The 14,219-nt window shown below is 31.6% G+C and overlaps 1 protein-coding gene across 3 annotated transcripts in view; it reads right to left on the reverse strand.

Annotated features, from left to right (window-relative positions):
• NIPBL (NIPBL cohesin loading factor) overlaps positions 1 to 14,219 on the reverse strand; it is a 166,339-nt gene that overhangs the window by 97,126 nt on the left and 54,994 nt on the right. For all 3 annotated transcript variants that reach the window (XM_039842640.1, XM_039842641.1, XM_039842642.1), the window contains exons 2-4: positions 6,857 to 6,999; positions 4,732 to 4,897; positions 2,771 to 2,898 (exon numbers count right to left, since the gene is read on the reverse strand). In XM_039842640.1, coding sequence (XP_039698574.1) covers positions 2,771 to 2,898; positions 4,732 to 4,897; positions 6,857 to 6,920 — 358 coding nt within the window. In that variant the 5' untranslated portion in view covers positions 6,921 to 6,999. The remainder of the gene's footprint in view (positions 1 to 2,770; positions 2,899 to 4,731; positions 4,898 to 6,856; positions 7,000 to 14,219) is intronic.

Genomic DNA, 14,219 nt, shown 5'->3' on the forward strand with positions numbered 1-14,219 from the left:
CATGTTATTTTCTTCTAACAGTAAAGTATCCTTTAAATAATTTAAATTGATTGTTCTTCCACAAACATTCAAAAGTTCTTTCTGTTCTTTACTTTTTTGACCGTGTTCATTTTGAAGGGTAAAATAAATTTCAAGTACAACCAATTTGACCAAAACATCCTTTTACTACGTAATTAACCTAGAACCAGAGATACAGATTTGTCTTTTTTAAAAATTTTACTTGTTTACTTAAAGTCCTATCATTTAGCCTTAGAATTGAAAAAGAACTTTTAGAATTCGCTTTATCTAACCACTGACCAAATACTACATACTTTCTTCTACAGTAGGCCTTTGGGTGATTTTTCTATTACATGGAATACTTTATTACATACATCTCCCATACTCAGGAGATTAATTTCACAACACTATTTGTTTCATTGTGACTCAGACCTAGGTTTTTACAAGTAGTTTATCTAGGGGCCCAAAGTGTGAGCTGCTGCAATCCCTCTGAAAGTCTTTTGATGCAAAACAGAATGCTCCTATTCTTTCTTCCACAATAACTCTTTGCCACATATTAAGGATTAAGTGAATTATTTGATTAATGAGGGAAAATGTGAGGACAGCTTTCAGATTCTCACATTTCTTTTCCAGCTAGACATCATTTCTTTGTTACATAAATGGCATTTTGTTATGTAGGAGATACAAAAAAATTCAGTTATTTACACATTTTAAAATCAAAGATTTTTAAAATCTATGATTAACCCCAAACTTTCTTATGATAATGCATAGTCAATCTTTTTGGGAGCCTCAAGCATGACATCATATCCCCAAATTTCATTTCTTGCTGCTAATGTGAAAAGTGCCTTCTACCAGAAACATTCAAACAGAAGCTACATGTTTATTTGCCAGGAATACTATAAAAGGGATTCTAGCTCTACGACAGTGGTTGAATGTCAGAGCACTCGAAATCTCCTCAAAGTCTACTAGCAACACTATTGTTTTCTTTTGTATATAGTCTAAATTTCAACACTTGAGCTTTCTCTTCCAACTCAAATTCAATACTAAATCATATGTTCCATAGCTTAATAATTTAATTACTATAATTATTGTTGCTGGATTTTTTTTTTGACAGGGAGAGCAATACTTTCTAAGATTGGAGTTAAATAATTCCCCCCTGAATTAACAGTCATCACTGGGACAAACTGGAATTACCAGTTTGAAAGCAATGGTTTTATAAATAAAAGGAACAAATGAGATTCTAATAGTCCTTTTTGATTATCTCAAAGTTCTAAAGAAGTATAAAAAAAGTGATTTGCATATTATTAAATTTTCACCATATGTGTGACTCACATTTACACTTAGCAACTAAGAATCATCTTAAAAAAATGTTAAGCCAAATATCACTAGAAAAATGCTGAGAAAAAAATCACAACACGCAATTAATTAATTTTTAAATGCCAGTTCATGTTTTTACAAAGTAGAAAATGGAGAAATCAAACATTTTGGACTAAAAATAAGCATATGTGTCGTATGAAACACAAAATACGTGACTGAAAGGGAAGTATTCTAAAAGTTTTTTATTAGAGTGATTTACTACCTAAATTAAATATTTTAAAATGTAATTTACCAAAATATAGTATAGTCTTGGAAAATTTCCTTTATTCAATCTTACATTTATTCATATTATCTTCTATTAAATGCTCCTATCCTATTAGTCTTCCTTCCAATCAATGATCTCTCCATATTTTTTTTTCATTTCAACCTTCCTTCCAGAGCAAATGTAATTATAGTTTTCTTTCCATTATTCACATTTCTTTTCTACTATTGCAATCTACCTTATTAGATGGTGAAGATAATAGTCTTGCCCTGCATACCTGCCTTCAATTTTCTGAAAGGCGAGTTAGGCAGAGAGGCATTTCCATGGATTCACTTTGAGGAATGGATAGTTAATTATATGTAATTGCTTTAAAAACATGATTTATACACAAAGACACAAAATCAACAAAGTGTTATTATTAAAAAACAAAACTAGGAGGTGGAATGGGGAACTTCAAGGAAGTACTTCCAATAAATCTGACAATACTGAATATGATTAATCAATTAATTAAGTTGGACCATCTTGAGTTGTCTAAACTATTTCTTTCTATTTTAATCTTAGGAGCCAAGCAAGTACTTGCGCTTGCTAAATTCAGGAAGCTTCAGACCAGAATAATGCTCCTAACTCAAAGTACTCCTTGACTATATAAAAATTGTACTTCTGGTGGATAACACATTGTCATGATTTTATACTATTTACTATAAATTTTTCTGTAATAACTTATCATGCTGCTAAGGCAACAGAAGTGTTAAACCAATTACTTCATAACCATGATTGTAATCACCATGAATACTAACTAATACCTGGTAAAATTATTTATATATGTACTTACTACTGCGTGGTGAAAAGCTCTGCAAATATTTTCATTATTTCATTAAGACTTTTTTTCATACCAATTATACAATTTTCTAAAAAAAAAATTCTACAGTTCTTTGAGTAAATACATTTGCGAATATCTAATAAAACACACTATAATCTTAAAATGTCTAATTTTCAAGGAACTTAGTTACATATTAAACTATAAGAATATTAACATCCATTTAAGGTTCCTTCTTGTTTTTGGCTCAAGTTTCAATGTGGCATTCATAGACAGCCTGTTAAAGGAGACAGTTCAATTTAATTACTACATGTGAAACAAGTTCTGATATGGGTCCATAAAAATATACTATGAAATTAAATTATTAAGAACCTCACCACTTTGTACATATCTGTTCTGCATACTTTTCTCCCTGAAAACGTTGGGACTCCTTGCCAGGACAGCCTGCAACAAGACTGGTATGTCGCCTTCTGGATCATCACTGCCAAGATTATCCTTCAACTCTCTGATGTTGAGAAAATAAATAAAGAATTAAAACAGTGATTTGACTGGTTAGAATTTGTTATTAGTTAGCAATTCACTAGTGAAATTCAGAAAAGGCTAAGGTAGAAAATCAAGAAGACTTATGGTATAAACACAAATAACACGAGTATGTCTAACAATTCATGGATTTCTAAAACTGCTATTCCTGGAAGAAACAGAATTATCAAAAATGACAGAGGAGAGTTATTCTAAGGCCTTTTTTTCCCATTTTATTTTAAACAGATTAAAAAAAGCCCAAAATATATTTCATGGAACTATGAATTTCATGTTCACATTAGTTTCAAAGTAGAAAACAGAGTCCACTCTAAACTATTCAAAATAATAGAAGGGTATAGAGGTGATAATTATGCACAGAAGCTGATATTTGGGCTTGGAATATATTTTCTCCCTTAAATCTGAATTTGAGTCAGTCTGCTTTTTTGAGAACATCCTCTGAATGAAGTACTGCTGCCACATTAATTAAGACAAGATCCAGAGGTTATCTAATTTTTCCATCTTATATTCTTTTCTCAAATAAAGTCATCAGGGGTAAAACAAACAAACAAACAAATAAACCCTAAGCAAGTGGTTAAGGGTAGCCATAATTTTCAATAAACTTGAAAATAGCAAATTAAATTCATAATTATGGAAGGTAAGTACTAAAATTATAGGCAGTATTTTAAATTCTACAATCTACATGACATATATTCCACTCATAAAATCTAATAAGATTTATAAAGATGGTGTCCAATGATAAGATTCAATAAATTTCTGAGGGCAATCTTAAAGTAGCTCTCCATAAAACAAATCATTACTGTATATTGTTATTTCCCTTTATCTCTTTAACTAGTTGATTAAGTATGTACAGGTATAACAAATAATGTAATACTTAGACATTGTTGAATTTCTGGAGTGACAAATATTATACTTCCTTCTGATTTTAACCAATCATTTCATAGTTTTTCCATCAGAAAATTTACATTTAATATTTCACCTTAGAATCAAAAGCTTTAAAAATGGCCCCAAAGTATATACTGCACCGAATGGCAGACACCTCTCCATTGTAATGTGCTTTATCCTCATTCCCCTAAATAATGATTCTTTAAAAAAAAAAAAATTTAAAGAATGGAAAGATATTATCAGTATCAATGTGTGGGATGAAAGGAATAAAGGTGAGAGATTTAACTTTGCATACAGTTTTGTGTTAAGATACTTTAAGTATGTAATGCTTTTGCAGTAAAAAAATTTTAATATACTTATGTACAAAAATTTTATAAATAAGCTATATAATTTAAGTTTATATTATTTTTAAAAAGGTGAAAACACACACCTTTGTTCAGACTGTACAACAAATCCTAGGAAAAATTTGTCCCAAATTCTGTAGTAGCCTTCCATGGAGTTAGTCTTTGAGTTCTTCCTACACTTCCCATGAAAAGCATGTGAGCCTACTCCAAAGAAAACTAGCACCATAATGCCTGGGAATTCTAACTACTCTAACAATACCAGGAAAAGGGAGATTGCTTCAAGAGTAACTTTAGACCTTTGCACACATGCATCTTGATGGATCCCAAGGTTATTCCAAAAGTATCGAAAAGATCTTCACAGGACTACATGGGTCAGAACTACTGTCTCAAAGTAACCATGGCCTAATTAAATCTCATTAATATCTCATTATAGCAAGGCTATTATCATTTGGATATTGACACATTAAAAAAATAAACTATATATCTAACTTTTTTTGAAATAAAGAATAAACCAGGAATACTGATTCTCTTAGTAAGAACAAAATTCTCACTTTATTTTAGATTGTACTTACATGTGATCTGTTGATACCTGGTTGAGGCTATGGACAAGCTGTGAAACCAAGTTATCATCCCTACAGGCCAAAAGGCAATTCACCTCTTCTGCTATTCGTGCATTGAAGAGGAGGCTCTTTGTAGTTGTAGCAGGTAAAGGGGATGGAAGAGGCAGCTGGTTCAGGACTATTTGAAATAAAATCAGATTATAAGAAATCAAATGTAATAAGTCTCTTCAGTGCTTACATATATTTTGGAATTAAAAACAAGTTATAAATATCAATGTGACATATTATTAAAAGGCTTTCCTGCTCTCCCCCAACAATCCCCAATCAACTCTACAAAATTCCCAAAACATTCCTTGGACCATAATAGATTATACTGCTCTCTAAAACTCAGCTCCTTTATATTTATGCGAATTTGCATATCTTAAATTTTAATTTAATAAATGAATAGCCAAAAAGGTAAGGTTAAAACTAAGTAACTTCCTAAAATTGAGATTATATTAATCTCAATTTAACAAATAAGATTTATCAGAATCACTAGTACGCTCACAAAAATAAACCAAATAATAATACTTGACTCTTCAGATAGACAAGTAACATGTTTTTAAAAGCTTAAGTATATACAAACATAAACTGCTCATGTCAGCAGGAGAACATTCATAGACAAGGATTCTGGAGGAAGAAGGATATCTAAAGAGTTTTGCTTTAAGTTATAAATTCCTAAATAGTTCTCTCCTCTCTTCATTCTATGCTAAACAGCAAACAAAAAGACAAATGTTTTATACAGTAGTTTAAATTCAACTATTTAATGTCACTTCACAAAATGGAAATTTGTTCATTTGTCTAAACTAAAAGTTAAGAAAGTTAATTAAAAAGTATTCATTTCTAATTACCTACACAGTATAACTATCATGCTGGTCAGCCCCGATGGGTAATAACAAGTTTTTTATTAATAAAAACCAAGTAAAATTATTATTTAATGAGTAGAGTTTATTGGGCAGACAAACTTTTATAATATAAGGTACAGCTGAGATAATGGAGAAGACAAAAAGAAACCCCCGGGAGTAGATCTGATTTTGCACTACTACATATTATGTGAGCTACGCCTTACCTATAAAGTGATAAAAACTTTGTTTCAAATGTTTCTTTATCTGAGTTATCCTTAAGCCCACCAACTACTTTCTTGTTATCCCAGACTTCATAAACTAGCCTATTAGTTTCCTAACCTCAAAGCTGTAGAGTGTTATCTATTTAACCCCCATTAAAGCCAGCTGGAAATTAACAACAGAAAATAGTTTTGAGGGATAAAGAACACAGACAAAAGCATTACTTAAAGTTATTTTCTCATAGCTCCTTTATTATAAAGCCCTAAATCTTACATAACGCTATACAAAAAGAAGTCTGTCATTTTCTCATCTTCTCTCCTTCCCTCTCATATGTCTTCTTCCCTTTATTTATTCAGGTAGGATGACACTGGGACTAAGATTGTGTAGCTTTTTGCAACATTACCCAGGGACAAAGAATTAGAGTTGTCTACAAAAGAATTAAGTACCTAAAAAATTGTGTTATACAATTTAAGTCTTGAAAAAATGACAATGTTCCTTTTAAACTTAACTGTTCAGAGTAAAATAGGCTGCTGACACCTATGACAAACTCCAACAGATTACTGAGCATGACATCTAAAATAACCATCACTAAGAAATTAGATTATTAGACTATCAAATATTCTTTGAAGGGCAGTTTCAGCTAGCATTTCTATAAATGCTTTTTAAAAAGTCTATATTAGTTGCTATATACCAATGCTTTTTCAGTTTTGATTTTTCTTAATGCTTTGTCTTATGTTTGGGCCTTACTTTTCCATTTATCCCTTTACCATGTAACACCTTTAAACAAATGTGTGCTACCAATTCTTAATGGATGAAACAGAAATTACAGTCTTACCTATTACTAGCTGACTACACCAGTTTTGCTACTTTCACATGTATGCCAATAAATTAATGGAAATAATGATTGTCATTTAAAATTGAAAATCTTAAATATTTTGTTACTTATGACACTATGAATAATTTTTGTAACAGTCTCTCTAAAAATCATCATTAACAAGAGTAGAACATAAATTAGATAAATTAACCAAACTTACGGTCTGTGAGACTAGCAATCCCCGCAAGAGTAGTGATGGGGACATGGGGCATATCCCCATTCATCCTGAAGTTCTGGAATGGTGTTGCCTATAAAAGTACTTAGTTCAGGTGCCAGCTGTCATTACTTCCCATTTCCCAAACACTGCAATGACAAAGATACAATTATTTGCAATATGTCAAATATATTACTATTAGAAAAATGCTTATAAAAATAAATTTTTCTGCTTTGTTTGTTCAACCTATATAACAATAAAAGCCATCATTCATATACTACTTACCATATGTTAGGCACTGCAAAATGCATATATTAACTCATTTAGTCCTCACGACAAGTAAGGTAAGTACTATTATTTTCTGCATTTTACTGATGAGAAAATTAGTTTATGGGGAATATAAAGTAACTTGTGGAGCAAAGATTAGAGCCCAAGCAATCTGGCTCAAAAGTCTGTGTTATTAGCAGGCTGTATTACTAGACAGAAATACTTAATTTTGACAAGCACTATAATTCTTTTCCACATCATAAACACATTAAAATCTAGCTCCAGCTTGCCTTTCTAGCTATATCTCTCTCTATTCTCCTACATAAACCATCCTCTTTAGTCCAGCTGATCAAATTCTTTGAATCCACCTTATGTTTTCTGTTATTTATTTCCTAATATATCTCCCTACCTAGGTAGCTGTATGTACTTTAGTTCAATTCCTATAATTCTTCAAGATCTATGGCAAGTTCCCACTACACTTCATGAAACTCCAGACAAATTCAGCCAAAAGCCATCCTACCTTAATCTACACTGAACTTGTAACATTTATTGCCCAACATTCTTTGTAAATAATTATATATTCCTTTATAACATTTCTGAAATGTGTCTCGTTTCATTCTTGTATAATTACTTAATATTCATGTACTTGTCTTCCTATCACTGCATGCTTCATATCAATCGATTACATATCAACATGCAAACACATAAAGGACAAAGAAAGGCATGTGTTGTTAACATTTTAATGTTCCTATACAATGACTTATGTGACTCAAATATTCAGTTTTTATTATCATGTAATTGTGTGTGTGTGTGTGTACACACAGACATTTTATAAAATTCCTGAACACCTTTTCCATTATTCTGTTCAATGTCTCCAAGTTTTCTCATCTTAATTTCAACATGTGGCTTTTGGAACATTTATCTTTCCTTTGACAGTAACTGCGTATGAACTTTTTCTTTTTAAGTATATAATACAACGTTTTAATAAGTGTATGTTTATCAAAGATATACCTTTAAAGAATCAGTAAATATAGGATTATTCCACATCAACTAAGACATAGTGCTAAAATGGAAAGCTGAATTGTCATTTTCAGTTTAAGTGTTTCTCTCTTTTTTTATTGAGGTTGTATTTGTCAGTCACTTTTCGGTGAACCTTTAAGTTTTTTGAGTTGTAAACTTTAAAACAGTGAAAAAACACTAATAACTCCCCTTACTTATACATCTTAATGCAACTTTGCAAATAAGTTTCTTTTTGAGGTAGAAATATACAGGTTGTTAAATTAAGAATTTTCTTTACTAAAACACTTTTACTGTGAAGAGGAGATATACTGACAAAAGTTCACCAAACATATGTATAGTTTAGCAGAGTTACAAAGAAAACATCTATATAAACTCACGATCCAGAAGGCTAGCAACCTAGTTCTTTCTAGAGGTGACAACTATCTTGTCTTTTGGTAATCATGTCATTATATTTCCTTTACAGTTTAATGACCTTTATATGTACTTTCTTCTTTTTCAGTAGCTGGCCAAGGAAAAAACACTACTTTCCTTTGATGAATGACTGACATAAAATTTGCTAGTAGAAGCCCAATGAAAAGAAATGGCACAGGAAATAGTACCGGAAAGATATCCCTGGCTACTCTATATTTGTCCTTTTGTTTTACTGTGGACTTTACTCTTTGAAGTTATGAATTTGATTCTTTAACCATTACCAAAGAAATTTAAAGAAACGCTGCATAGTTAGCATTTGCATCATGCACTGAAAAAAAAAATAAGAATTTAAAACCTGATAGAAGTCACCAAACACAATGAATTGTTTCTAAATTAAGGCTAATAAAGTTCCAAATTTATGCTCAGTAACTGATGGGAAAAAACTGTTGCATGCAAATTATGTACAGAAGAGCACAAAAACACTTTCGTATCACATGTGACTCACTGTTATACACATAACCATATTCAAGCAGATTAAGTAACAAGTGACCATGTTTAATTATTTAATTAGGAGGATAGGAACCCATAAAGAACATTAGGGTTCTACTGGGGGCTACCCAGCTTATTCTGTATTCCTAAATCCCAGGTAACATGTAAAGAAAACCCAACCCTAGGTTGGAGTTTTTTTTTGCTAAAAATGATTTACATGACTAATTACCACCATGAATTAGAAGATTAATAAACATAACCACAAAACTGTGCTTTTCTTAGTGACATAATGAGGCATCTGAATACTCTGATGTCAACTCAAAACTAGGAGTAAGGGGGCAAGGAAGGGAAACAATGATGCTTGTTTGGTTTAAAGTGCTTTAAGTATGGACTAAGTGGATGACTAGTGACAAACCTCTTTATACCTCATTGATGAACTATGTTAATTTCATTGGAATCTAAGATTTTGAAGAACAGCAGAAGACTTCAGTAGAAATGAACTTATAATTTTAGCTGAAGCCACAGATTTAATGAAATGAGTAATCTGCAGAAATGTTGCTGCCTTATGCTAGAAGGTGACCAGAGTCCATCATATATTCCTAGAAACAGCATTCCTAGAATTCTAAAAATGAATATATACATCCCAATCTAATTAGACATAGCATTTCTGACTGTATTGGGCAATGTTTGCTCTACCTGGCTCTGTGAGAGTATACTCTTTCATGAAATTGCTGAAACTGAAGCTGAAAGTCATATCTGGAAAACAATGTGTCCAGAATGAAATGGTAACCAAATGGGAAAGATTATAATGAGTGCTTTAGAACTGTCACTTTAGGCAATGTTTTACTTAAAATCTGTGACTAGTGAATGGTTTGCGGATTGTAAAATAAATTTAGTGGGTAGAGATCAACATTGAAAGGGATGTAGGAAATACAGATATAAGGGTACACCACACATTGAAAAGCAGTTTGAAAGTTGCAGATTTAAAGAAATGGAAGAATGAAGCAAGTAGCCCACCTCCTAAGCAGTGATGAGAATGAAATAAATACATGTTAGTCACTTCGCATACTACCTGGCACACAGTAAGTGATCAAGAAAGTTAACAGTGTTACTGCTAACTAGAAAACACATGTTTGGGGGACTAGAAGAGAAACACAGGTGAATTAGGGAAATGGGGTCTTTTCAGGACAAATAATCACTACTTCTGAAAGATCTATTATAAACTTTTATTTGAAATTCCAGTATGTATTTCTCAAAAGTATTACAAATAAGTAAAATAGTCCTAGGCACACCCACCTACAATTACTTAAATGATAATAGGTGAAATAAATATCAACAATAAAAGGTAGGAGAAAATATAACTTGTAAATCAAAGACACACATACACAAATGAGTAAGAAATCATTTATAGACTAATTTTAGAATGGCCTGAGGGTTAATTAAAATCATGCTTAGTGGATATTTTCTATATTCTCATTTTAGTCCATCATAATAAGTCTGAAAGGAACTTCTAAGCACTTGCCAAGACTTTTAAAGACGCAGCTCTTTGTTCATTTAATTTCACTTCAAACTTTGATTCTTCTTGCAAACAAAAGAAATGTAAATAAAACAGTATTGGTAGAAATTAATAATAATAATAATATTCAAATTGGGATGGATTTGGAATAAAAGGCACTCATAATCTGATGGTAGATAAACTTCCCTGGACAGCCACTTTGTATCCTATAGCCAAAAATTGTCCGAACGATTTTACTTTTTTTAGTAGTGGAAAACTGGCAGAAATGATAACTAACATTTATCAAGAAGCTGCTATGTAATAAAAACCAGTTATAAACAATTTAAAATTACTCTCATTTAATCCTTATATGACACTGAAGTAATAATCCAGTTTTATTTAATGAAGAAACACATACAGAGAGGATAAGTAACTTGCCTAAGTCATACAGTACGAGTTAAACTCAGGCTGTCTGGCACATGGACACTTTACATAACAATATTATTAGTTTAACATTATTGGTGTAATAAATGATGTTACATCTATGAGACTACTATGCGCCAATTAAAAATCATGTTGTACAATCAATAAAGATATGAGGAAAAGACAATCACAATATGTAGTCAAGGAAGAAAGAATAGCCTGGCTGGGTTTGAATCCGAGCTCCTTTACTTACTATGTAACCTTGGAAAAGCTACTGAATCTCTCTGTATCTTAGTTTCTTCAGGTAATATTACTATTAGGAGGCAGGTAATATTACTATTTCTAATTTTGTTGTAAGGATGAAATGAGTTAATACATGTAAAGTACTTAAAACTGAGCTAGGCATGTAGTAAGGGTTCAATAAATGTGAGCTGATATTTATTATACACTTTTCTGCATCTTGCTTTTGTCACATGTTATCTTAGAAATCTATCATATATGCAGATATATCTCATTCTTTTTCTAATATTATTTTACAGCATTACTGAAACATCAAATTTAAATAAATGTTATTCAGTAAGCTATACCATGTAACTATGAAGAAAGGCGACCATCTCCTTACGGAATCAGACTCCTTACTTTATAACCGCATCTAGTAATCAATTCACATTTCTAGGGCACTGAAAGTACTTGTCTACTTTCTTCTTGACCTGGACTACACAGCAGTAAGCAAAACTCCTGAAGAAAATCAACCTTGGATAAAAAATTATAATGAATAAGTAAATACCTTGATATGTTTATATTATGTCCATAACTTCTCAAAATTGGCATAATGACATTTTAATAAATATGGTTGAGAATCCATTATTCCCTCCATGTCTGAATATATCAATGATCAGATAAATGTATACTAAATGTAAGAAATCAATTTAGTAACTTTTTCCTTAGCAACTATTTAGTCTGCCTTAATTTAATAACTGAAATTCCTTTAAATCTACTTTGTGTTGTTCTGCAGAAATATCTGCTTCATCTTTTTTTTTTTTTTGACATAACTAAAGCACTTTCTTTTCACCTTTTAAAATAGTTTTAAAATGTCATACCAGGTTAGATCAATAGTTCATCCAACTCCATATAGGTACTCCTTGAGTTACAAATGCTACCCAAAAGAACACACTATGTTTCTACAATATTTAGCCTTTCACGATGATGCATCCAATAATATTTATTTTGTGTCACTGTGTCAGACACTATGCTAGGCAAGCAAAGTCCAGTGGTTAACAAGATAGAAACCGACTCTACCCTTTGAAATCTGTAATTGCCCATGGGGTACATCTTCCGGGGGGAGAAAAAGAATCATTGAATTAAAATCCAAACCAATTTTACGTCATTACTTCCTATTTTAATCCCTCCACAATCTGTATCAACTTTATTTAAAAATCAATGGCAAAGATTCTTAAAATTCACGAAGATACAGAATACATATTGCAAATTAAAAGAATATCAATGTGGAAAGGCCAATGTGGAAATGTTTAAAATACATTTTTATACAAATGATAGTCTGGGTATGGAAAAGGTTCTTTAAGAATATATTTTTAAACCATTAATAACGGTTCTGGGATTTCGGGGAATTCCTATTTTTGTAGTATTTATATCTGTATTACTTGGGTGTTTTAAAAAACTATTAGAATATTAATTTATGATTCAGAAAAACAATGACATAAACCACATATAAGAGTGAAAAAACATTAAGTGTCTTCTAATAGTTGCTGCTATTTGTACATAAGTTTCTCTGGATATGAAATCCATATTAAGAATATACTGTATGAAGGCACTGTTCTAGGTGATAGAATACGCAGAATGCATTCATAAATACTTTGGCTAGAAAATAAGGCCAGAAAGGTGAACTGGAGCCTACAGTTATGAAGCTGTGATTTTTTCATATCTTTGATATAAGTGAACTTAAGCTTTCACTAAAACTAATGTAAGAGTGATAGGAGGATTGGAGGTAAAGAGAGAATGGAAACAGAAAGTTGCTGGAAGAATGCTGCAGTACTGACATGTAACTTTGATTTTGGACTCAATCAGATTATAATGCCAATGTAACATCTAGTTGGAGATGTCTAAAGCAGGAAGTTGGAAATTCAGAACTGACAAAAGCAGTCAGAACTAGTTACAGACATGGAAGTGATCTATAGAGGATTTATAATGGTAAAATTATAATAGATGGAATAGGCAAGAGACAAGGTTGTAGGAGGTTTTGTTTTTGTTTGCATTTCTTATGTGCCAGACAAAAGTCAGAGGGTTGTGAAGATTCTACTTCACAGATGCAAAAATGAAGGCTCAGAGCCTTTATAAATGCTTTTCTATGGCCACATGAAGAGCACGTAGCAGAGCTGGGATTTGAACTCAGGTGTTTCTAACAAAATCTTATATTATTTTGACTGTCTGAAGGACATAAAACTGGGAAACACCTATTTTGCTATGACAGAAAGATAAACCAACAAAAGGTAAAGGAAACTGCTCCTCAGAGAAACTAAATGTTTGTTCAAAGTCTCACACCTAGTAATTGACCTATTCAAGACTAGAAGAATACAAATGTTTAGATTTCTAGCTGAGTATTCTTTACATTATGTTGTCATCTTGTATGATTATAAAATTAGTTTGAATAAACTGAAATTTTACATATGTGGAATATTTAGCTAATTAACACTTTTCCTCCTTGGTAATGTTATTTTGAGATGGGGGGGGCAGAAGGAGGGCTTAAGACTGCTATTTTTATTATATTGGTTTATATTATATTTAATAGTATAAACTGCCTCAAATTCTTTGAGAGAAATAGGCAGAATATAAATCTTAAGTAGCCAGATAAGTATATAAGTTAATCTACATTGTACTATTTACTATTTTAAAGAGGAAACAGTGACTCCCTAGAGACTGGCACCTCTACTGCAGAATCCCACACTTTGGTGAAGCTTCCCTTCAGATGCTTTTTCACTATTACTGAAGAATCAATTTTTCATATTCTGTTTAAGTTGCTTCAAAAAGATCCTCCACAAAATCTAGCTCAAAAACAGTTATCAATTGGCTGCACTGTGAAAATTCTCATTTCTTTGAAACATTTATGCTTTTCAATAGAGTTCTAAATTATTTCCATTAAGAAAAATGCAAAATAAAATAAAGCTCTAAAAGCTCTCTTTGAATACATGCTTTGCTTTTGGAACCCTGAGCGCCCTACTGGATATCAATAATGTGTGTGTTCCAATA

This window comes from Pteropus medius, unplaced genomic scaffold (genome assembly GCF_902729225.1).
Source record: "Pteropus medius unplaced genomic scaffold, Ma_sr-lr_union100, whole genome shotgun sequence".
NCBI lineage: Eukaryota > Metazoa > Chordata > Mammalia > Chiroptera > Pteropodidae > Pteropus > Pteropus medius.